The 25839-nt window shown below is 46.7% G+C and overlaps 1 protein-coding gene across 1 annotated transcript in view; it reads right to left on the bottom strand.

Moving 5' to 3' along the window:
- COQ8A (coenzyme Q8A) overlaps positions 1-25839 on the bottom strand; it is a 42818-nt gene that overhangs the window by 2752 nt on the left and 14227 nt on the right. The window contains exons 4-13 of the mRNA XM_059840716.1: positions 25191-25257; positions 17308-17382; positions 10877-10999; positions 7247-7332; positions 6055-6195; positions 4885-4966; positions 3438-3531; positions 2481-2622; positions 908-1015; positions 118-183 (exon numbers count right to left, since the gene is read on the bottom strand). Coding sequence (XP_059696699.1) covers positions 118-183; positions 908-1015; positions 2481-2622; positions 3438-3531; positions 4885-4966; positions 6055-6195; positions 7247-7332; positions 10877-10999; positions 17308-17382; positions 25191-25257 — 984 coding nt within the window. The remainder of the gene's footprint in view (positions 1-117; positions 184-907; positions 1016-2480; positions 2623-3437; positions 3532-4884; positions 4967-6054; positions 6196-7246; positions 7333-10876; positions 11000-17307; positions 17383-25190; positions 25258-25839) is intronic.

Here is a 25839-nt window from a genome sequence, read left to right as displayed (position 1 = left end):
CTTGCCCTGCTTCCCTCCACACCCAAAGTGTATTCCAGTACAAAGTGATAACAGCTAAGAGATAAGAGTATTTGTAAAATCAAGTGCAGCTCTCTAGGACACAGTGCAAGTCCTCACCTCTATGTAGACATCTGTGAACTTCTCATCAAACCCTCGTGTTGCTCCAAAGTCCAGCAGGGCCACCTGGAAATGGACAAAGCTGTTTGTATTAGAGTCAACCACTCTGGTGGAACTTGATCTTAAGAATGCTTTTGATTTCTTCAGGAAGCTCAGCTGGCTTTCCCAGCTCTCCTCTGCATCCCAACTGCCCCTGACTCCTTTATTCCCAGTCTGCAGCCCCAACAGCTGCACCAGTACAGGGCTGAGGCCATTGCCCAGTGCCCACACTGCCACACCTGCTCTGCTGGCAGCTCCACTCAGGCTCCATGTGCAGGAACAGAGCAGCACTGAACCTTTTCCCAGCACTTTGCAGCACAGACCTCAGGAAAAAAAGCAATTCCACCTGCCCTACAGAGCACAGACAAGCAGCCAACCCAATGAGCAGGAATCCCTTATTTTCAGTACAGCACAAGAGCATTTAACTGAAGAGTCCTGGGCTCAGGTGTGTCATGGTAGAGCACTGCCTGCTGCAGCTTCCCAGGGGCCACCTCCAGAACAGCTCCTGAGGTTAAGGAAGTAGCTGTGACTGCTCAAGGGCCAGGGTTACAGCAGCCCTGCTTTCCTACCGAGCCCTAGAGAGGGCAAGTGGCAAAGGGAGGTTTCCCTGTGCTACCTGCCCGTGCCTCAAGGACAGGAAACTGAGATAATTCAGTCAGGACTCATTAACTGGGGAGTGGGAGTGAGGAATAATCAAAAGCTGGTGAAAACTGATGTTTGTATAGGCAGAAGAGTGGCTGCTCAGGCCTACCTTGTGCAGCTGTGGGTCATAGAAGAAGTTGGACCAGTTGGGGTCAGTCTGCATGTACCGGAACTCAAACAGCTCCCGCAGGCACAGCACCAGGATGTTGTGACAGATCTTGAAAAACAAGGAGAAACAAGAAACAAGTCAGGAGGGCAGTGAGCCCTGCTCACACCTGTAACTTAGAGCAGGCATCAGCAAACAGGGCACACATTGCCACACCAGCAGGAACCATCTGCTCTATGCTGCCAAACTCCTGCAGAGCTGAAGGAACTCCTCTCACCACAACACCAGCAATTCCCAGCCCACCCCTGCCGTGGGACATCCTTAGCAGATGGCACAGATGCTGCAGTGCTCATCCAGCTGCATTCTGGTCCTGCCTTTTCACTTTCCAGCATTGACTACACACTGGTGCCTGCAAGAATGGAATCTTGTATGAAAGCAGACCCAGCATGCACTCCTGTGGGCTCAGCACTGACCCAGCCTGAGGGAGGAGCAGAGAGCCACACCTTGGGACTGACAGGCACAGAGAAGCAAGAGCAGCAGTCCCTGAAGACCCCCCCCGCTGGATTACATACTCCAGCAGAGTTTCTGAGAGAATTGCTAAGCTGGAGCCTGTTTAGCAGAACTGCCAGCCTCACTCTGCTCCTCTCCAGCTTCTGCAAAGCTGAGTGGAACATCATATCTGAGGTGGAAGGAAGAAAGCACCAAATGCAAGCCCAGCCCTGCTACAGGACACTGCCATTTGGGTCAGAAGGCAGAGGGTCAGCCAGCCCAGTGGCTTACAGGAAAGAAGTGCTGTTCCTGCAGCAACACCCCAGCTCAGAGTCTTTTAAAATGAGTCCTGGAGATAGAGCAGCTTATTGCTGGGGACAGTCCCTAAGAATAGCCAGCCAGCTCTGGCACTGCTTCAAATCTAATGTGACACTGAGATCTGTTTAACTAGAGGAACAGACTCTGCCCTCCTCCCCAGTGACCTAACAGCTGACAGCTCACACCACACACACAGACACACACACATCCAAATACCAGGACAGTTATTTCTGCTACTAGAACAGCTGCTTCTCCCACCACAGCACTCCAATCCCTGGCTATATTCAGCACAACACCCACCTATCCCCACATCCCTGCTTTTGTTTACTGACAGGTACTTTTCCAGCAGCCCTGTGCAGCACAGGTCAGTCCTGCAGGAATGACACCCAGCTGCTTGTACTGGGATGATTCTGCCATTCTGCCCAGAAAAGCAGCTGCATAAAGCACCTTTGCCCTTACTGACAGTCCCCCCAAACTTAAGGTCACCAGAAATGGCATCACACAATGAGGCTACCTCCCCTTCAGCTGCCCTTGCCATTCACCACCTCCAACACCTCCCTACTGAGTGCTGGTGCCTGCAAGGTGCCCAAATAAGCCTGGAGAGACTCCAGTGTCACTGCCACCTTCCCTAAACGAGTCCTCCTCGAGGCTCCAGACAGTCCTGCTCAGGGTTTGCTGTGCCACAAGGCATGCCCCCAAGTCTGGCAGTCATGGACAGGCTGAGCACAGGGCTCTGAGCAAGGGCAGACACCCAACATCCCAAATTTACCTCATTTCGAATCTCCTGGCTCAGTCCTTCAGCTTGATCCAAGGGAAAGCCAGACACCAGCTCTGTGGTCAGCACGTGCTTGCTGCACAGCTCATCTATTACTCTTGGTACATAAAAGAAGGGGTGGTCTTTCAGCAGCTCCCTAGGGATGGAGAAATGAGAGAAAAAGGTTTAGGAGCTCTGAGAGCAGACAGACCCATCAGCAACACCTCACACAGCCCTTGACCAGCCTCTCCCCACACCCTGGCTGGGGCTGCCAGGAAATGTTTCCCTCAGCAACTACAGTAGGGATTAAGTCAGCAGAAACCCTGCCAGTGACTTGGAGCTGCTGCCAGCTCCTGAGGTCACATCTCCTGCCAGAGCAGTGATATGAAGAAGGCTCCAGGCTGGTGCATCAAGGGGCACTGGGCTCTTGCTGACCCCACTTGGCTTTAGGGCCAGACTACACACATGGAAGAATTGCTTTGCCAGGGGGAGCAGGGCCACAGGGACAGTTCTGCAGCAGGACAGGAAGAGCATCCAGCCACCATGTAAAAATAATCTGGGTGCTCTGGCAAGCCAAGGGAGCAGGCAGCACTGGTGGTGGTAACAGCTCTAATAGAGCTGAACTGAAAACCTCCTAGGCTGAAGGATGGGAGAAGTTAACAACAGGCTGAGGTAAGAGCACATGGAAGAGCACTGCAACCCAGCCTCAGGAGTCACTGCAGCACCTTCCCATGTGGCACAACAGACAGACTTGCAAGGGAGGAGGTGATCACATTTCAGCTGACTGAAGCCATGCCCAGCTGAGACAAGGTGATTTTGGGGGACAGCTCAGGCCACAACCATGCATCCTTCCCCTGTGCCACATGGCAGGGCACAGCAGTCAGCTGCCCACCATCCCTGAGGTTAAGCAACCTCTCCTGCCTCTCTCCCACACACACAGAGAAGTGGCTCAAGGCAATGGTGGGAACATACTGGAATTTCCTTGCACAGGCAGCTTCTCTCAGGTAGTCACACTCCAGGGCCAGCTCTCTGCTCACGACTTCAATCAAATGCTCTGGGAACAAACCTGAAAGTCAAACAGCACAGCAGAGAGCAGGCTTAGAAAAAAAGGATCTCCTCAGGCTAAGCTTCCCAGAGCTGCAGCTGAGGAGCAGCCTGCTATCCAGCCAGCTGAGCTGAGGAGCACAGGAGGCCCCAGAGAGCCAAGGTGCATTTCCAACCAGCTGCAGGTTGTGCAGTAATCACAGGCCCAGGCTACACAGCTGCTCCTAAGTCAAGGTACATCCACAGCACTGCTCTGTCATCTCCCAGCTCCCACCCCACAGCCCAAACTGTCCATTCCTGCTATTGGCATGGCAGTGCAGGGACACACACCAAAGACAAGCACCCAAACACTGGGCAAAAGCAGCAAAAACAGCTCCATATCTGCCTGCAAGTGGCAGCAGGCACTGCCAGGTAGAAACAGTCAGCATGACTAATACAGTGTACTGCAGCAGCAGCACGTAGCCAGGGCCTGAGATGCCAAGCCCAGTTTTCTTAGTCTTGAATTTGGAAAACCAATCTACTTCTTGGACCAGACACAGCTGGGGCTGCAGCAACCTCTGCAGGGCCCTGCCCAGCCACCAGAGAGAACAGTGCCAGATTTTGTCAGCACCCAGCCTGATTTTAGAGCAGCATTTGTACAGTCCCACTAATATGTACAGCTGCTGCAGGCACGTATTTGGAAAAAGGAGTAGAAAGTCCTACATTCCGTGTGGGAAAAGGGACTTATCCATGTGCTGGGACACTGAGCAAGTTCTAAGTCAGAAAGTTCTTCACAGCTCTGAAAGAATGGAGAACATCTGGGAAGAGCACAGAATGGCAGACATGGAAAGCTACAAGGGAACATGGAGAAGAATGAGTTCTGCTAAATGTACCAGAAAGTAACAGGACAAAGCAAGACTACCTCACCTGAACACTGCCCACACTCCAAGCCTAGAAAGCCATCAAAAGTGAGTATTCCCAGGCATTTTATATTTTGCCAAGAATCCCTACGGGTCTGTCTCTACAGAGGACACACAGAGACAAGTGCAGGTTACTCTGGCAGGTGTGTGCATACACATGGCCAGCAAACACACAGCTGCACTTCCCACCCCACCAAGTGGGCACTGGGGCAGGCACGTGCCCCAGCAAAGGCAGCACAGCTCTGCAGAACAACAGGGGAACAGAGCATGGCTCCCCAAGCTGGCCCTGCACCCTCTGCCCACATCTGCTGCCTCCTGCCTTCTGCAGGAAATCTGCTCCTGGGCACACTTAGTATCCTTAAGTTCCTCTCCCCAGTCCTTGGAGGGACACATGAAATGTGCTGCTTGAAAGGGTTGGCAGAACTCCACCTGCACCACTGGGAACACAGGGCCTGCCAGGGTCTCTGTCTTTTTACCTTCAGGGAGAATATTGCTCATGCTCAGGACAGCCATCAGGTTGTTGACATCACTGTTGATGCTCTGGGCGACTCCAGGGTACTGTGGGACAGAAAGGGAGAGAGCAGTGTTGAGGTTAGATGGCCTGGTTGTACAGGGCGTGATAGAAACACCTGGCTCAGCATCCACTGGCCCCACATCACAATGGGCCAGGGTATTCCTGAGCCACACATCCCTCCTCTAAAAGCTTATTCAAAGCCCAGCATCTAAACCAGGGGACAGACAGAAAGGCTAAGATGCAGCTCTTTGCAATCAGAATGGCTTGTTCAGGTCCTCTTATGGGAATTGGAACTTCCAACACATAACGAGTTCTCAGACACACAAATCCCACAACAGCCATGGCAGTCGGTCATTCCCCTCCCACAGCTGAAAGCACACACCCCTGGAAGCCCCAGTGTGTCATTCCCAGCAGTAGGGCAAGCGGTGAGGCCCCAGCCCAGTCCTGGCAAAAGCACCTCATCCTGTTCTCACCCTGTCTGTCAAGAAGGGAAGGAGCCTGCACTGCTGAGGAAAATGTGTGCTGATGCCAGAGGGTTGAGTTTCTGCTGCTGTTACCTTGGCCTGACTTCAGAGAGTACTTGGGACACAAATGGCTTCAGAAGACACCCACACCCATTGATACTATTTCTAAAGTCTCCCCATACCACAAAAACCCACCAAAGAGTTGACCAGCTTTGCCTGGGATACTGCTCAGTCAGCAGGAACCTCACTCCTTGGGATTACAAACCATGCTGTACAAGGAGTTTTAGCTCTAGAACATCCTTTTGTTGGAAACAGTCACCTGAGATTGTTGACACCCAGAAAGGGGCCTGGGGCATGTGCACATCCCAGAAAGGGGACTGACCTAGGGAGCAGGTGGGACCCTCCCATACAGCCCTAAAAGCACAAGCAGTCCCTCAGCACCATTATCCTATACTGCAGTGAAAAACCTATGGGATTTCTCCTGTTCATCTGGGCTCAGAGTGGCTCAGGCTGCAAAACCTTTCCTGTCTTTTCCACTCAGTTTGCACTGTGTAAGACATCACATCTTTACTTCCATTAAAATCTTTCTTATTTCTCTAGCAGTAGACACAGAGCTCCCCTGCCCTTCTCTGAGCACAAACAAGACATGGCTGCTCTGTAAAGCTCACCTGGATTTTCATGGCAACTTCTTTCCCGTTTTTCAAGCGTGCCAGATGAACCTGACCAATTGAAGCAGCAGCAAAGGGGCGTTCTTCAAAGGACTCCAGTTTATCCCTCCAGTTGGGGCCCAGATCGTTGTTCAGAGTTTTCTACAAATAAATAGAAAGGATCAGGGTATGGGAAGCAAAGATTTACAACCTTCAGTCTTGGAAATCACGTTCCTCTAAGGTGACTGAGTTCTTAGTACCTATAACCTGCTTTCTAGACCATCCTCTGTGCCTTGTCATTGCACACCAGGGCAAGGAGTGGTGCAGCCAGCAATGCTGCCCCAGCACCAAACAGGTGCTGATCAGATCTCTGTAGGGCTCTGCCCTGAGGGACAGAAATCTTGAACACAAACACTGCTGCCTTGGCATACAAACATCCCCTTTTAGGTGCCACTTGCTATATTCCAGAAAATGAGCTAAGAAAATGAGTTCGCTATTTCTCCTCTTTCATCCTCCTGCCAAGCTGAAGAGAAGCAATCCAGGCAAGACTCTCTTTAAGGCAATATTGACAATTAAACATCACAACCTGCTTTAACATCTTTTTTGCTACCCTGCCAGACTGCCATATTTAAATTCTAGCTCTGCTTAGTGTATTTCAGAAGATCAGTAGTGCTGGCAGTTCCTTTGGCATCACCCTTTACACAATAATTTACAGAGAACATAAACACTGGGGAAAGCAAACTTACATTCTGGGTTTTCTTGACTGCAAGTTAACCAAAATGTTAAGAACAAAGCTGCTGGTTATTTTCCATCAGACTGAGGCTTGTAAGTCTGTTTCTAGAATGGGATGTAGACATATCTAGACACCACCTTAAGACCCACAAGAAAGAGAAGAGGAAACACAAGAGGAGGGTATACTCAAGAAGACCCTATAACCATATTTGTGGCAGCATCCTGCTCCATATCAACATTAATCTCAGGACATGAAAAACTCCCACATTTTTTCCCCTCTCTCTAGACCTAAACTTCCAATTTTTTCAGACAGCACATAATTGAGAGAGGGAATCACACATTACCCCCAACTGAAAATATGTAACCTTATTGAAATATTCCATAACATCCCCATCCACCTCCCTTACTAGGGCATGTCACAGATGACATTTTTTCTGTCCATTGTCCCTTTTCCTGATAGGCACTCAGGAATATTCCTCACCATCATCTGCTTTATTGGCATGAAGTCGGCGCTCTGACGCACACGCTCAAAAATCCTCTGCAGGTGGGGGTTGATGAAGGCATCATCTGCCAAGGGAAAGCACAAGGCACTCAGTGCAGGCATTGCATCCTTCAACACACAAAGAAATGTGCTCCTGCATTCAGGCAAGTCAGGCTGTCCTGCCCCAGGCACACCCCAGGGAAGGTTTTAGAAGTAATTCTTTTGGTGAGGTGACAGGTGACAGACCCAAGAGCAGAGTGTTCTGCCTCTGTCACACACCAGCCCATCTTCTGGCTGGCAGCAGTACAGCATCCAGGGCTAGGAGAGGCCACTCCCTCATGGAAACACAGGTCACAGAAGGGACCCCTGGAGAGCCAACCCAACGCTCCAAGGTTCCCAGTGTGGTTTAATCCAGTTCATTTTAAGGGGCAGCAGCTCCTCTAGAATGCTGTGCAATGGTAAAACACCATTTACACAAGTACTGAACTCTTGGAGAAATCAGGATTCAGCATCTGCTACTGTAAACAACTGCCCAAACACAGAGCAACTACAAATGGGCAGAAGAGAACACAGCTGGGCCCAAACTTTTAAGTGAGAAGTATTTAGCAAGCAAATATTTACACTCATAAGAGGAGGGGCTGGGGCATCTTGAAAGATTAGTCCTCTGCTTGAGCAAAGGCTTCTAAAACAACTCAGAGAAAAACCAGCATGACTGGCAAGCTTTTCATTTCATAAATGATTATAGAGGAATCAGATTTATCTGCTGCTCTCCCAACACTGGAAAAGTCCAGGCTACAAGCCTTGATCCTGAGAACTGAACCTGCACATCTAATTGTGACATTCAAACAAAAATTTATTGTTCCTCTCTAAATCTATCCCAGGAAACAAGAAACAAACAGTGACCTTAAGAGGACTGTCCTGGGAAGAAGGATGCAAAGGAATGGAGAAAAAAAGATAAATAATGCAGAGATGTGACATTAACACTCAGCATTGTTTACAAATTCCCACTGAAGCCATAGCAGCATTTGAAAGCACTAAGAAAACCCCCCTGTGGAACCAAGAGAAGTTTTTAAGAGGAGCAGGCTTTGCAGGAACAGTGAGTAGAGCTCCTGCCGTGACGTTACAAACCCGCAGGAAGGTGAGACATTGCATTTGCGTGTGCACTGAAACAAACACCTGCTCTGTCATTGATGGTGTATCACTGCCCAGCCTCTGAACATGCTAAAAAATATTCTCGGGGCTCTGTGAAGGTATTAACCATCATGCTGCAACGTGTCACCTGCACTGCCAAGGGTGACTGGGCAAAAGGAGAAGGGATCTCACTAAGAGTGACTCCCACTCCCAGAAGCCATTTGTGTCAAAGCATCAGCATCTACCACAGTCATTCAGGATCAACTTCCTTTATTCTGCTCACTGCTGACATCCATAAAGCTCTCAAGGAGTTTCCACCCCTAGTCTGGGAGGGCATCCATCCTTAGCTGGGGTGTTTGACCACCCCAACCCTTTGTCCATGAGCACAATGTCAAATAGCCAAGGAACCTGCAAGTCCAGGCTGACTGTACAGAAACTCAGCAGCAATGTCAAAAATCAGCCTTGCCGTGGAAGCAGCTCTGCCAGGCTTACAACATGCTGATGAATAAGGTTTTACGTCTTTGTGGTCAACTGCTGAGGCTTTACTGGAACAAAACACAAAGCAGGAGCCAAGGTAGGGCACTCTCAGCTGGCAAATGCAGCTGCCTTTCCACCATCTCCCAGAACACAGGATGACTGGGGGCCTTTGGCATCTTTTCTGTGCATGACCTTTAGGAATGTGAGTCCCTAACAAAGCCACTGACTCCCAGATCAGGGAGACACAAGAGACATCAGGGGTTTTAAGGACACTGCTTTGTGACTTGTGCTCAGCTACAGGGAGCCCCTACCCCCACTTAGCACCAGACCTGCTGACAGAAGCAGTGAATTCAAACTCACCAGGCCCCACAGAAGCCCATGGAGTGGCAGGACCTGCATGAAACCCTCCTGTCCAAACAGCCACCCCAAGAAACAGACACTCTGCATTGTCTGATTTATCTCACCACAGCTGTCCCCCAGCAAGGTCACCATGGGCCTGTGTTCTTGCCAGCCACAGCAGAGTCCACACACTTATAGCAAGAGTCCAAATGAGGGCTGGGTACAACCACTGAGGTTGCTGAAGGCCTGTTCCTGACACCAGAGTGAAGTCAATCACCAAGCATTTGACACTCCTGCCAGAACACCGTAACTTTAGGAGACAGCAGGCAAGTTATAAAAATCCAGAACATTTCTGCTCCTCAGAGGCAGCCTTTCATAGCTCCCTCCTCTGCACTCACATCCAAGCCTAGGGCAGCTGTTACCACACTTGGGCACACAGCAGGCACAACTCAGTGGTGTCCCAAGAATCTGAAATTAATCCCACCTATGGCAGATGAGTTTAACTGCAGAGCTGATTTCCAGGCATGGCCTGCTCAGCCCACATACCAGAGGCACTGGAAAGCAAGGAGCACAGGAGCTCCTCCTGGATCTGCACTGTGAGCCATCAATGGCACCTGGCAGTTTCTGGAGGGTGAGAAAACAGTATGTGGGTGGCAGCCTTTGACACAGCAGCTGAAGCCTCTCACTAGACTCTGCCAGGTGGCCATCAGCCTGGCAACCACCTAAACCAATTGATTAGCAAATGAAATGCCAGTCAGGGCTCTCTGGGACAGTACTAGAATGGACAGTGAACTGATCTTGTTTTGTTGGCAAGCCCAAAGTATTTAATACTCTATGAGATCCAGTCTCATCAGTTGATCCTACAAAAATTAAAGCACAAGCCAAGCAAAGTGAGTAGTTCAAACACTCAGACACTTACTCAATTTCAGAAACATATTGAAAGCTATTTCCAGACAAGTCTCACAGCTATTTTTGGCTGGTTCTTTCCTTCCCTATCAGGCAGGAGGGCAAATGGAAAGATCCAGATAAGGTTTGAAATGAGCACACCTGCCAACTCCCTAACAGTTTAGTGCAGACACTGATGTCACACTCATGCCTTCACCTGTGGTCAATGGCCTCAGAGCTCAATGGGTTAAGCAGCAGTTTGAAGTCTCTCAGGATGGAAACAGGTGTTTTATACCTGATAAGATTATCAGCTGTACTGGCCTTTCCAGTAAAGCTTCAGTGCCCACAGAGCATGTAAACCACAATCACGTCGCTATAATGGGAGAGTATTGTGGATATAACCTTGACCACTTTTGGTGAACAAAGAACAGGATCACATTCTTGTTGTCCCCCTCCTCCTTTCTAGCAGGACACCTGCAATTAGAGTGTTACACAGCTCTGCTTCTTAACAATTGCTTGTAACACAGACACTAAAATTCACAGTGCCACCCTACTGTCAACCAATTTCAGTTATACACAATAAGGACATTGAGAGTGATGGTGTATAAGTGTATCCACCAATTTATTTCATACTGGAATTAGATGGAACTCAAACATTTCCATCACTGCTCTCACAGGTGAAAGCCATTTGTTCAGAGTCTCCACATTCACTTGACACTGCCTGATTGCAGACACCTGAGTCTGTGTCACACCTGGCAGCACTAAGGACAGCTGAGGACCTGTGCTAAGGACACTTACCTTGAATGCTTAGCATCTGTCCCAGCTTCAGTGCTGCTCCCCGGACCTTGCACAAGGTCCTCACGATCCTTTCTGCATTGGCCTCTGACAGGAAGGGGCTGGAATCCATCACTGCTTTCTTCCCTGAGGGAAAGGAGAGAGAGTATGAATGAAAAACACCCTAATCTTGGCAAGCCCAAATTCAACAGGAGATTTGCCCTTCCCTAGGGAAATCAAACCAGGACTACACTGAGTGCCTTCACTGCAACCCAGGACTGAACTGTGCCTTGGGACAACTTTGGCATCCTTGGCTTGAGGGCCAGGAGCAGCAAGTCACAGCCTCCAAGAATGTGCTGCTCTGCAAACTGTCTGGGCTCCTGGGTAATGTTGGTGCTTGAACTCTCTGTGCCAGCCAGCACAGCCTAAAACACTGTGCAAAGGTGGCTTGAGTCCCACACCACAGGCTGCAGCACAGCCACAGCCTCAGAAGGGGCAGTGGGAGTGAGCCACAGGGGGGAATCCTCAAAAGCCTTGGAAGAACACTGGCACAGACCAGCAGGCCTCTTCCAGCCTCTTAATGTGGAAGCCTACACAGAACAAGCCCAAAAAATACACACTCAAACACACACTTTCCTGTCCCCAAGCACGTGTAAAGCCTGATGTCTGACAGGCTCAGAGAGGTCACACAGCCATGTACACACCAGTGCCACAGCTCCAAGTATGCAGCAGGGGGATTGTGTGGCATAAGAAGCCCTTCACTTAAATTTTATTTTTTTTATTAAGGGAGAGGGGAAGGAGACCCTAATTCTAGTTTGTAGTCCCTTTGGGAGAAACAGCCCAGAGCTACCATCCAGGGCAATGCCCAGGAGAGCAGGGCCAGAGGGGGCAGGCAGACACCCACCCACCTCTCCTGCTGCCAGCCAGCCAAGCAGGAGGAAGGGCAGGCCTTGCAGCCAGGCTGCAGAGCTCACAGCTCATATGCTGATCCTGCAGCTACATTGGTTTTGGAATACTTCAGAGGAACAGAAGACAGAACAGCTGAAGCCCCCACAAACAATAAGCAGGACCCAAAAAGGCACAGCAGATGAAAACAGCCCTGGAGATCTCAGGCAGCAGATGGAAATTACTGGTGTGTCCTGTGCTGACCAGAGCAGCCAGAGCTCCTCTCCTGGATCTCTCAGGAAGGTACACAGAGGGACTTAGACTGGCCAGGGGACAGGAGAAATAACAGAGACAGACTGAAATAGCTGCTGTCTAAACTCTGGTAGCTCCCACAACTTGGTACCATTTACTTGAGGTGCCAAGCATGTTCCTGATCTGACAGACACCCTTCAGTCCCTGCAAGCAGCTGGATTGCTTACAGACCTTCCCTGCAGAAGTGGTTCCACAGAACTCTCCACTGGCAGAGCACTGATGTGTCAGGTACAGGCTGCTCTCCTGCCCTTCATCCCCTCTCTTTCTTTCATCTGTTTTGTGGGATAGCAGCAGGATGGGACTGCATGTGGGACATTTTCTCTACAAATCCCTGTCCTAAGTCAAGGATGTACAGGAAAAAGAGGAATAAAAACACCAGAAGTACACAGGACAGCCATCCTGCTCCTGAGAGCAAGATATGCAAAAGCAGGACAGGTCCAGAATTCACCACTTCCAGCACACTGCAATCCTCAGAACACATTTTGCTCTGGACAATGGATGTAAGGAGACTCAGAGACTGAACAGATAAAGCTACCCAGGGCTGTGTCTCAAGTGTCCTGTCAGGAAAACTGTATCCTTAGCAATGAAGAGGCAAATCCCTGTATGAAATGACACACAGGACCTGGGAAAAATACTGAATCAAAGCCATATCTCCCTTCACACCACTGCACACAAAAACATCCTCCTTTGAGTCAGCAGCAGAATAAAGGGGTTAGTTAATGATTAAAGCCACGTCCAGAAGCCAGTGAACCCTGACAATTTTAACTCTTATCAGAGAAAGGGCCAAACACAGGCAGTCCCAAATCCTCTTCTCCTGGCAGGCTCCTCACTGGAGTCAAGCCTCCAGGGGCAATACCTGAGCACCAGGCAGCCCAACAGCACAGGAGCAGTTCTTGCTTGTGTACTTTGGTACAAATGTGCCAAAGAACAAGAAGGTGACCTGGAAGCAAGAGTGAAAAGCAGTGCTATGTCAAGAGCAAGACAGAAAACAGACCCAGGCTTCCAAGGCTGGGTGGAAAGGGAGTGGGGAATAAAACCCACCACAAGTTCATGAAAAAAATATACCAATTTTCATTGAGTTAACATTTTTTCCCAAAAGGTGGCTGGCACCTTTTGGTGCCTCACATTATTTCTTCCCCATCTTTAGATCACAAAGCTGGTTTCACCTATTTCACTAGGGAAAGGAAAAAAAGCCAACAGAAGTCACACACAAGCTGTGGCAACATGAACACCTCAGAAATTAAGGCTCCTGCAGCCACAGTGCCTGGGTCTGAGAGTTCTTCCATAGAACAGGCAGCAGGCAGACACCCTCCCTAGTGCTTGACCCACTTTTATTTTTTTTTTTCCTTTCCAAATTCAGAATCAGCATGAACCTTTCCAAACCTGTGTGCAACTCACTGCTGCATCACTCCTTTTCCACCTTCTTTGCCACTGTCAAATGGAGAATTAGTGACTGGACTTTGTTTTAGGACCATCTGCCACAGAAACTTTGGGGCAAAGGAATATTCAAGAACATGGCCTAAGCACTTGAGACTGACAACCCAAGAATATTGCATTACTGCCTTTCATAAGAAAATCCCTCTGCGTCCAAATCCAGGCCAAATGCCAACCTGTCAGGGCTCTGTCCAGCCTGGCATTTGTGCAGTGCCTGAAGAACTGCCCAGGACAGATCATTAATAAGTGACAAAGTTGTCCTTGAACCCAGTCTCTATACTTGTAACAGCAGCTGTTTATTTGGGCACTCTCATTTTAATTCCTGGGGATTTATTCTGCTTTCCCATTCCCACCCTGTGTGGGCCTTCTACTGTATTTACATACACACTTTAAATACTGAGGCTGCCATCAAGGTCACCAGTGACAGAGGAGGTTTTCAGCCTATCAGGAAAATTCAAACTGGAAATCAAGTCAGTCATCTTCTTTTTAACAAGATAAGATGAGCCAAACCACTTAAAGATGGCAGCATTAGGGCCTTAACATTAAAAAAACCAAAACCAAAAACACACAAAAAACTCAAACAACAAAAAAACCTGCACCTACTTACAAGAATTTGGCAGCAGCATGAATTTATGTCCAGAACATCAGGCTTGGACAAAAAAGGAAGAAATTCACCAATTCTTGCACCATTCTAGGTTAAGTCCCTAAGAAGTGAATTGTTTATGGAAAAAGAGACAATCCAAAGTAGGGAGAGAAGAGTCCTGTGGCTACTAAACAAAGATGGGGAAGCTGAGCAGGAAAAAACAGATCAGCACTAGCACAATTGCTAGAGGTTGTGCAGGAGAGTAGGAATTTGCAGTCCCTCTGATAACAGCAATGGAAAGAAGAAGTACAAGCTGTGCTATCAGGATCATGTGGAGCTCAGGAGTGTCTGGCTAAGGGGTTGGGACTAAAGGACCAGTGTTTCTAACTCCATTTTAAAGGTGTAAAGACACTTTAGTTTGTACTATCTAGGCAAGAGGAGAGCAACCAAGAGAAAACTCTTCCTCATGACTCCTGGATGCCAGTGAGAGTGTGAAATTCTTAGGCATGCCTTTGGGCATACACACACATCCCACTTGTGTAAGTCTGGAGTGCCAAGAAGTTCCTATTAATACTGCAGCAGTAGGGAGAGAAACTACATCCTCCAGCAGCTTCCCAGGAACAGGACAATATGTCATTCTCAAAAGAGACAGGTCTCAGCCCAAACTCATGCTGCTAGCAGCCACAAAACCTGGGAACAAATGCCTCAAGCTGAAATCAGGAAAGGGATGCAGAGGTATTTTTAAAGAAATGTAAAGGTACTTATGTCATGAGATTTCCCCCAAGAACAGCTCAGGCTGGTACTGTCAGAAAAACAGTGAGAAAATGGAATCTTGGACTCCCACTGTGTACCTGCCTATCCTCTGCTGGCATTTCTGCAGGAGCAGAACCCATGGAGAGAGCTGTCATTCATGGAACCTTACCCACCCACTCTAAAATACTGTGGAAAACACACATCCAAGGACACTAGCTGTAGCTGAGTCACCTGGAAATCTTCCTGTGTCTTTTGTCTGAGAAGCTCCACAAGAGTACAAAGGCTGGAAGTCTTTCACTTTTGCCTCACCTCCACACTTGCTGCTCTTGGCCCATTTTTAGTTCCACTATTGATATTACTCTCCTTTACAGCACAACACTGCTCCAAGATCTTATCAAAGCAGGCTTGACAGCAAGAGGGGAAGCAACAAGAAAAAGCAAACAAACACCTAAAAATAAAAGCCAGGTCATTTTATTATTCCCTGCCTAGCACTGAAGTTGGCAGTTCTCATGGCTGCCTTTTTAAATCAATGTTTATACAAGAAAATCACTCTTCCCAAAGCAAGATTCAAGACTGTAGAGCAGGGTTGTGACAGAGAAAAATAGTAATTTCCCCATCAAGAAGATAAAAGATAAAAAGTTTAGACTTGCAGTTGCTTTATTGCAAGGAGAAAGTGTCTTCTGCCCTCTAAATAATAAAAAAATAAAACTAATCCTTCTCATGCTGGAAGAGAGAGGAAAAAAGCTCATGTTATTCCCTCAAACTTCAGAGCTCTGCAAGCTCATGTTTTCATTTAGGGTGTGCCTAATTAGAAAACACTCTGGCAAGCAGAAAAATACCAACAGTTGTGCAATTCCACCTCTGTTAAAAGCAACACAAATCATCAGCTTCCAACAGGTATCAACAACCTGTCAAACATCCCAAGTGCTGAAAGCAAAAAGCCTTCAAGGATTCTCTACAGGATGAGCTGTGTTTGCCTGGGTGCATGTTTTTAAATCAAAGCAAAGAAACCCTCCCATCCTCAAACACCTCAGGTCTTGAGAGAGAAACAAGAACTCTTTGCCAAGGATCCTTTTTCTCTGCTGGGCTGCTCTGTATTGCCTTGCTGTTAATATCTGCATTTTGGTATTCCAAATACAAGCAGAGTTTTGGGTCATCCACCCCTGCCTCCCACTAGTGGGAATGTGTTTCATATCCTGAAGTGTTGTTTTATGGTTTGGGAATTTATTTTGGTTGGGATGTTTTTGTTCAGTTGCTTTGTTTTTTCAGTGTTTTTCCCCCCTCCAAATATCTTCATTTTTCAGCCACTCTAGTACCTCCTGAAACAGAGGTTCAGTTTCCATCCTTCTTCCACTCCTAAAGATGACCAGGGTGAAGACAGAAACTGAGTTAGAGTAGAATTACAAGGACCCAGCAGTTGTTATTATCTGAAAGTAATGCTTCTGAACCAGGAACAACTTGACTTCATTTTTACTTCTAGCTACAAGTATTTCAAACTTCCACCAGCTCCCTCCAGTCACTGGAAGTAACCTAAACACACAACCACACCAGCCAAACCAGAGAGACCAGCTGGAGACCAAACAGCCTGCAGCAACTCTAACAGACCTTGACATTCTGCAGTATCCCACCAAAGCTTTTTCTGGATAACAAACAAGTGAATGGAACCACAAACTTCAGAGTAATCTCATGTTTTCTGGAGAACAACACCTGGATTTTCTATGCCCTAAAGCATTCACCCACAGACCCCCCACAATATTTTACCAACACATGTGCTTAGAAGAAAGCCACCATGACATGATCAGGGACAACTTAGGAACATTTTACCTCCAATTTCACATAAGCTGGAAAGGAAGGAGGATCAGGTCAATTTGCCAATTTGCACACTACAGCCTTTTGCATGTTATGAGAATCCTTTAGAAGGCAGCAAAAGGCAGATATTGGAAATAGATAATTCTCATTTATGAGGAGCATAAAGTGCTGTCTCTCTTACAAGAGAACAGCCATCCTCCAAGTTCCTCCTAGGGAGAATATCCTTTCATTTCAAACAGACTGCAACCACTAACAAAATTTTCAGACTCATAGGCTCATGTAAAGTTTCTGTACTGATAGAAATGCATTGTTTCACTGAACAGTTTAAAAAGAATTGCGAAGTGAAAACAATCCAAGAATGGGCACAGGGATAGTACTGAACCTCAGGGATGGCTATGGGAAAGCAAAGCTGTATAAATTGTGCTGGCACAAAGACATTCTCTGGAATATTCCTCTGACCTCTGTCTACGTAGTGAGGCTGTGGTGTACTGAGATGGGAGAAGAGCCAAGAGATGAAGAATAATATTGAAAATAAAAGAACTACCCATATCCCCTGTTATTCTGTCTCACTACCCAGCCTTCAAAAGAATACAGATTTTGCAAATGCAGGTAAACTGTGTCTAGAAACAAAATAAACAGGAAGATAAAAAGAAAATGGAAGGACATTGAAATGGCTTACCACTGCGTTCCTCGGGTCTAAGGCTCTTCTTTGCCACTTCTGCCAGTGCCCCAATGCCAAGACCAACAGCTAGTCCTTTAAAATAACAAGAAAAAGACTCAAGTCAGAATGAAAAAACCTTCCAAGCCACATACAGAGGCCTTTTTGGTCATTAACTTTAAGCCACACATTCAAATGCACAACAGCTCTATTAGAACATCTTGGCCTTTGCAATGGAGCCATCTTCACTGGACACTGAAGAGTTTTCTCCTGTACTTCTTCAGCCCAGCATGCCAGCCAGGAATCATAGGCTAGGCCAGGCTGGGACATCTGGCTTTCATAAAGCATGTCACAAGTGTTACTCAGAGCTTTGTGCTCTGGCTCATGTCCTGCTCTAGACTCCAATCATGGAGTTTTAAAAAAGGGAAGAAAAAGAAGCCAAAACTCTCACAAACATGGTTCTCCAAGTACAATTCTCAAGAAGGGACAGAATCCCTCTCACTGCCCACCGTGCCACAACAGCAGGAGGAAAAACCCTATTTAGGATGAAGCCACTGCCAATAGTGTGAAGCTGTGCAACCTGCTGCCTAAGCATTAGGTTTAATTGGGCTCATTAGCTGCCTCTTCCTTCTGTGAGCTCATTTACTGTGAGGAACAGAAACATGTTTTACCCCAAGGCTCACCTTACACCAGCAGTGTTGCAACCTGCAGTCCAAGGAGCTGGGCTGGGCAGTAATCCCTCACAGCAGTAAAACCAGGAGACAAAACAGCAGCACTGTCACCCTGGCAAGCAGTGAATTGCAGGGTGGTTTCACAGCCACAGGTTAAAGGACTACAAAAGCAGCATTATCTGCCTCTGCTAACCAGAGCAAAGGCACCGAAGATTAAATGAGACACAGATCTAATCATGCAGCAATCCATACAACCAAAGGCCTCACTGCCTTCCCAATAGCAAAATATTTATTTTTCTGGATAATAAATGGCATGGGCAATCAGAACAGATGGTGCTGCTCCAATCTCCTCAGCAGTGGTGCATCCTGCTGTGCTCTACTCCCACACTGCTGACAGTACTGGGTGCACCTGCTTTCCAAGCACCCCAAGCCCTCCTTAAGGCACTGCTGGAAAACCTCCCAGGAAAAGCAACCAGGGAACAAAGTCAAAGTCAGCACAATGAAGGAAGCAGAGCTGTCCAGCACATAGCATTTTGCACGTGTGCAGGAAGAATCACATGCACAAGTTTTGTAGACTCAAGTGAGAAAGCCTGGGCACAAACAAGGTGACCCTCATCCTGCACTGGAGCTTTTCCTCTCTCCCATTAGGCAGTTACAACCCCCCTCTCCCAGTGGAATTTTAGGCTTGTATAGTTTGTCTGCTTCACAAAACAGCTCCACTTTTAATCTTACAGACTACATGCACTGGGGCCAGAGAATCCTGCATAAGGTGAAGCACAAGAGGCATCAATGACATTACAAGGTGGTTGGGGTTTGGGTTTTTTGGTTGGTTTGGTGGGGTTTTTTGTGGGATGGTTTTTGTTTGGGGTTTTAAAATTTTTTTTCTATATTTTCTGCAAGTTTTTCTATGGAGTCACAGCACTGAAGGAAGTCTGATGTTACTAACTAACTTGTGTAGACCCTTCAATTGTGCCAAACCATGCAACGCCAATTAGCAAGTGGTTTGCACCAGAAATCCAGAGATTTTATTAGCTAAACAAAGTGAGAAACATATCCCTAGGCTTCACAGAAAAAAAGCAAAAAGGCTTTTCAAACTCCTACTAAAATGCTGATACACAATGATTTCCAATCAGATCCCACATTCAAGACAGTAACTTGGAGCAGGCAGTACCAAGAGTCAGACAGGAAGCCAATAAATACATATCTCATCAATAAGATGTGATTTTCTAGACTAAATACCACTCACAGAACATTTCTGTTGGCCTTGATCCCACTTTTACCACCTCCAAAATAACGCTCCCCACCACAAATCAGCTTGGTCGTTGTCAGAGCTAGACTGAACTGACTGGCAGCAATTGGTTTCAGATTAAAAACATCACATCTTCTTCTATAGGCTCTATGTTCAATGTCTAAAATTAAAAATTACCAGATTTACTGCCTGCACATAAAATAAAACCTATCTGAATTTCTAATCTCTTCATCATTAAGACACAAACCACTTCAAAGATAAATGAAAGTCTAGAAATCAGATTCTACTCTGTCTTGCAGAATAAAGCTGAAGAAGTTACAGCTTGCTCAAAAGCAGCTTGGGTTTACATCAGTGTGGACAAGATCAGACTACAAATGAACATGTTTTGCACCTTCCCTCTTATGGATGTGCACAGCTAAGCATCTGTGCTAATATTGTAGACTGCACTAGAAAAAGAGCTGCTTTTTCAATAGGTACTCTTACAATTCCTCACTGCTCACTCTGTCCAATTTCCAAAAAAAAATGAACCCAAATCACCAATCAACAACAGTTTTAGATAAACTAAATAAAGTCAGACAAAAACAAGTGCATGGTTAAACAGCTGCTAAGCTTTAGAGATCTGAAGTTTAAACAAAGGCATCAAGCATCTTCAAGACTAGAATCACAGTGTTTGCTGCTGCTGAGCAGTCAAGCTTGCAAGAAAGGAGGATGTAAAGTTGGATGTTTGGGGCTAAGGGGTTTGCCTTCCCAAGTAGCTGCTACAGATGCTGAGGTTCTGCTTCCCAGGAAGTACAGGACATCTGCCTGCCAGCAGAGAGTCATGAACGAACTCCTCTTGCTGCTTTGCTTGAACATGGAGCTTTCTTTGCTTCCCTTCTGAAACTGTCTTTATCTCAGTTCCCAAGTCTTCTCCAAGTTTTTGCTCTTTCCTATTCCTTCCTGCAGTGGGAGGAAAGGAGTAAGCAGCTCTATGGGGCTGAGCTGCTGCTGTTCACCTGTTACCAGGGACAAGTCACCCTTCCAAAGAAACTGCAGTGCTCCAAAAGCACCCTCCTCCTCTGGGCCACTAAACTACTTGCACAGGACACTCCTGATATCCTTCACTTCCCTTGTCTGCAAGAGGTGTATTTCCTCCAAGATTAATCATTTTGGGACACTTCTCAGCATTGCTCAACAGCCATTGTTCAGCATCTTGAAAAAATAATATCCCTAAGTACCTCTATAAAGTCACTCTCCTGCATTTTGCACTTCATGCAGATTATTTCAGGCCTGGAAAATGCCACTTGGTTCTATACCAGCAGAGTGGCTCTAAGAATATTTTCCACCAGATCTGCAGCATCTGGTGCACTTCAAACCAAGCCTATCAAGGGATGATCTAGAACCAGTTTTGTTCAGGGCAAAACCTCTTGCTCAGCAACTGAGACAACAAAACAAACAGGAGCTGGATGGCCTGTTGTCACTCTGCTCAGCCTGCCAAGCACAGGGTGGGAGCAAGACCCTCCCCTGGAGCAGCCTGTGCCCTGGTTTTGGTCAGGTAAAACACCACAATCACCACACAGCACACACTGAAAGCTCCTCAGCTGGACAGGGCAATGAAGAACATAATGAAAGGCTCATGGGTCAGGATAAGGACAGGGAGATCACTCAGCAATCACCATCACAGAGAAAACAGACTCGACCTGGGGAAATGAGCTCAATTTATTAGAGTAGGATAATGAGAAATCAATACTAAATCATAAAGACATCCCTTCTACTCCTCCCTTCTTCCTGAGTTTAACTTTACTCCTGAATTCTCCACCTCCTTCCCCTCCCCAGCAGCACAGGGGGAAGGGGATGGTGGTTACAGCCATTCCACCAGATGTTGTTTCTGCTGCTCCTCCCTCCTCAGGGAGAGAACTCCTCACACCCTGCCCCTGCTCCAGCATGGGGCTGCTCCCACAGGAGACAGTTCTCCCAAACTTCTCCAATAGGAGTCCTCTCCATGGGCTGCAGTTCTTCACAGCCTGCCCCTTCCACAGTGTGCAATCCTTCAGGAACAGGCTGCTCCAGGGGCACAAGTCCTGCCAGCAAACCTGCTCCTGTGGGGGCTTCCACAGCTTTCTTCAAGCATCCATCTCTTCACTGGGAGCTCCTCCATGAGCTGCAGCTGGAACTCCTCCATTGTGGCTCTCCATGGGCTGCAGGGACACAGCTGCCTCACCATGGCCTTCACCAAGCTGCCAGAGAATCTCAGCTTCAGCAACTGGAGCACTTTCTCCACCTCCTTCTTCCCTGACCTTGGTGCCTGCAGGGCTGTTTCTCTCACTCCTCTCTCCAGCTGCATTTTTTTCTGGATTTTTTTCTCCCTTCTTAACTCTTATCCCAGAGGCTCTGCCACCATTGCTGATGGCCTTGGCTTGGAGCCATCTTGGAGTTGGACATGGGGGAAGCTTCTGGAAGCTTCTCCCAGAAGCCACCCTGCAGCCAAACCCAATCCACTCACATGAGTATCTGAATCCTGAAGCTGTCAGACCTGTATATACTTTACTAACATACCTCAACAGAGTAGGTTTTTGCTTTTTTCTTTTCAAATTTGTTAAAATCACATTAAATCTAGACTTCACCACAAGCTTCCTGAACTTTCTTTATTGCACAAGAATCTTATTATATCATTAAAATAATAAACTTAGAAACCAGGAATATGATTAGGGAGACAGGAACAGCTTAGAAAAGTCAAATAAGGCAAGGAAGGGAGAATGGAAATTTAAAAAAAAAAATCAAGAACTGAGTAGTGGAACTGATGACCCATCAGGCTACAAAACAAGCATGGAACAAAAAAACTGCAGAAAAATCTGTTTTGTCAATTACAATCCTAGGAAGAATAAATAAATAAAAATCAAGGATGCTATTTAGTACTATAAATACACCTACCAGCAGTCACTCTGGCTGCTGCAAGAAGCAAACAAAAATACATATAAAGGACTAAGAACTTCAGTAGAGGATCTTGTGCTGATCACAGAGCAATATTAGCTCAGTATTACGGGCAAGTGTTGAAAACATCATCTTCAATCTTTCCAGTAAAATGTTCTTTGCCCACAGAAGAGGTGGGAAGCCAGACAAACTCAGCTGTCCAAGTATTTTTGCCTCCTGTTGCTAATTTGTCCATCACTCACCAGAGTGTCCTGACATCATGGCTGAGACACAGCTGAACACTCCTATAACACTGGAGGGGATGAAAGAAAACATGCAAAGACAGGAGGAGGAATGGGATCATGCCAAGAGCATGGGAATTCAGCTATCTGAACCCCAGGAACAGTTATATGAACTCTGGTTTTGACCTAGTCAACATCACTCCATCCTATCCAACATTAAAATAATACTGTTCTAATATGGAAATAAAGGGGGAAAGTGGGTTTTATTTAAAAAAAAAAAAAAAACCACAAAAATCAAATGTGGTTTTGACTGGTGTGGAGATTGTAGGAGAAGAATCCACCTCAACCACTTTATTTCCCAGAATGATTTCTTGGGGTCTTCAAATGAAGATGGCGTCCCAAAGCACACAAGAAAATTCCTGCACAAAAAGTTTACTTGCTTTAAGCTACATTCCCTCACAGATATGGAGCAGCCTCCTGCCCTTAGTTATTTTTAAGGCAGTGTAAAGAGCCAGGCAGTGGAGCAGGAAATAATCAGCCCCACCTCTGTCATTCCTTGTCTGATTCTAATCATTTGAATGTCCTAGGAAGTGAGGACATAGCTGGCTCACTAATTTTCCACAGGTTAACAGTGATGTTCCCTGCAGTATTCCTTCATCCTCCCTCATCCAACCTGGCCTTCAACACTTCCAGAGATGGGATATTCCCAATTTCTCTGGGCAGGCTGTGCCAGCACCTCATCACCCTGTGAATAAAGGATTTATTCCTTTATAACAAATAACCTTTATAACTAATCCAAGCCTGCCCTCTGTCAGTTTAAAGCCATTATCCCTCATCCTGTTACCACAGGTCCCTGTAAAAAGTCCCAGAATAATGCCAAGGGATATCTTAAACTGAAATAAACTACCTATAGACCATATCTTTTGTTTGCTAAGCCACTCTACTGACAGTACTGTTTCTCTTTGCTGGTGCAAATTAAAATTCAAAGGGAAAGATAAGCAATGAATGCTAACATGAGATTGCAGAGACCAGAGAATCTGAACAATTTCTGCAAAAGAATTTTCCCCCAGCAGCCCTCTAAAAGCAAGCACTCTCTCTTGCCAGCCATTTTACTCATATAAAGCAGACAACTGGAGGAGAGTAGCAGGACCAAAAAAAAAAAAAAAAAAAGACACACAGATGTCTGGAGATGCTGCTTATAAGCAATCTCTTTCTTTCCTACTCTCCCTTGGTGGTTTTGGTCTGATGGGCTATTTGTTTTGGGTTTAACCTTGAGGTTAGGAGAAGACAGGTTATACTTCCCCTAGAAGCATGAGTTAGCCTTCCCTCCCACAACAGCCTTGGGTGCCAAAAGCTGGAACATAAAGCAACAGCACTGGAACCCAGAGTTCACAGAAAATTTGGTCATCTGCCACTTCACATCCACCAGCTGTCAGCCAGCAGCAACAGAGGAACTCAGAAGATGACAGCTAAAAGTGCTGTGATACTTCCCCTAACATTCAAGGCCAGATTAGAATGGACAACCTGTGTGTTACTAGAGCTTAAGAACATAGTCAAGTGAGCTTTAAAGTAATGTCTTGTAATTCCAAAAAGCAGATCATGAACCCTGCTTCCCCTTAAGGAATAATAAGCATGCTATGAAGCCAGAGTGCCTGCAACAGACTACAGGGTTAAAGAGATCTGACAAGCATGAAAAACTTATCACAAAATTCACTTGCTGTTCATTCCTGCACTGCATAGGATCAGCCCCTGCCACGGCTCCTCCTAGTGTGCTTATTACTCTGACAAAAGTCTGACAAAAGGACACACAGAGAAAGAATAATTGTTTTTTTCTATAATAGTTGATTTGAATTACATTTGACAGGTTATTTTTCTTTCTTCTGGGATCTGTAACACAAGGATATCTACTTTGTACGTGTGCTTCTCTATCAAATTTTGTGGAAGAGAATCACAAGAGCCACAAGAGACTGTTCACAACCCAGACAGACCACTATCATCTCAAAACAGTACAGTCACAAAAAAAAACCCAAGCACAGCAACAGCCAGACTCCTCATCCAAGGAGGAGGATTACCTAAGTAGCACTAGTTGTGTTCATCTCTCCACCTGCAATATGTGATACCTTATTCCTTAGGAACATGTTAAGTCCTTTGATAACTTTAGATAAAAGACATTAAATATGCAACATCTGTCAATATAACTTGAGATATTTAGCTGCTTTTTGATGTAGTAAGTCCTATTCTGCAAGTAAAATTCCTTTAGGTTTCAGCTAGCTTGATCTTACAAGCTCAGAATTTACATCCTTCCTGGGAGAAAATGGTCTACCAGCAATGGCTAAGTAAATCAAACCTTGACTATTATCATCTCCCCATGCTCAAAAAGGAATACCAGGAGGAAATGTTTTATATTTAAACACTGTTCAGAGAAGTAGCAAGGATAAGATTGGGAAAAGATCAATTAGAATAACAGCTGCTTCAGCTGTCTCTGCTTGACAGTAACAGCAAACTGTAAGGACTGGGAGAGTCTCCTCAAAGTGCAATCTCATGTGCAGGACCAGGGTATTTGTGCAGGCTGGGGAACAGCCTGCACCTCAGTCTCCCATTAAAACAGCACAGCCCACATGCTATGTGTCACCATGACGATGTGCAGCTCTACTATGCACCCCCAAATCATCTGCCCCAAACTCTTAAGAGCAATAACAAAGCCCAAATCGAGCTGTTTGTGGGAAAGCACTTTCTTATTAGCAAGCTGAACTGGCAGATGGAAGCACCCAGTGGTGCAGAGCAGGAGCCCTGTCCCAGGCACCACTGACAGCACGTGCAGGTGCCATGGCAAAGGTGGCAGTGCAGACTGACCTCCGAAGTTGGCGAGGCGGCCGATCCTGGTGACAGGAACCTTCCTCTCCCGGGCCCGCTCACTGAGCTGCAGGGGAGAGAGAGAGGGGAAAAACAAAACAAGAAATCCACAAATTAACTGGGCAAGTGCTCAGACATCTGCAAAGTCAGAGCACAAGCCAGAGCACTTGAACAGCTCCATGCTGCAGAAAGCTTTCCTTGAATCCTTGAGGTTTTCAAGGGATACCAAGCAGGAATACACATCCTGAACTGAAATACACACTGAGCAGAGGGGAGGACAAGAGGCTGGGAAAGACAGAAGAGCTGATAACCATGTTGGAAAACCCCATTTTCACTTTCAGCTCAGCAGCCCTTGTATTTGCAACTTGGAGAGGCCACACAATGCTAACTCAAACTCCCTTCCATGCATGGAATTAGAACTCATGGAGGGTCATCAGATTCACAGGACTGCAGACAGTTCCCCCACACACAACAGCAGGAGCAGCTAAGTGTACAGTTTCACCCAATATCCTGAGTGAGCGAGCCCAGTGGCATCTGATACTGCATGTGGGGAAGGAGCACAAGGTCAGAGCAGGTGACAAGTATCTGCACTGTGGGTTCTGCACTCACACAAGGGCATGAAGCACTAAAGTGAAAACTGTGAGCTGTG

This window comes from Haemorhous mexicanus, chromosome 3 (genome assembly GCF_027477595.1).
Source record: "Haemorhous mexicanus isolate bHaeMex1 chromosome 3, bHaeMex1.pri, whole genome shotgun sequence".
Classification (NCBI taxonomy): Eukaryota; Metazoa; Chordata; class Aves; order Passeriformes; family Fringillidae; genus Haemorhous; species Haemorhous mexicanus.
Note: the sequence above shows the minus strand (reverse complement) of the source record. Positions and strands in the feature narration are given on the sequence as shown.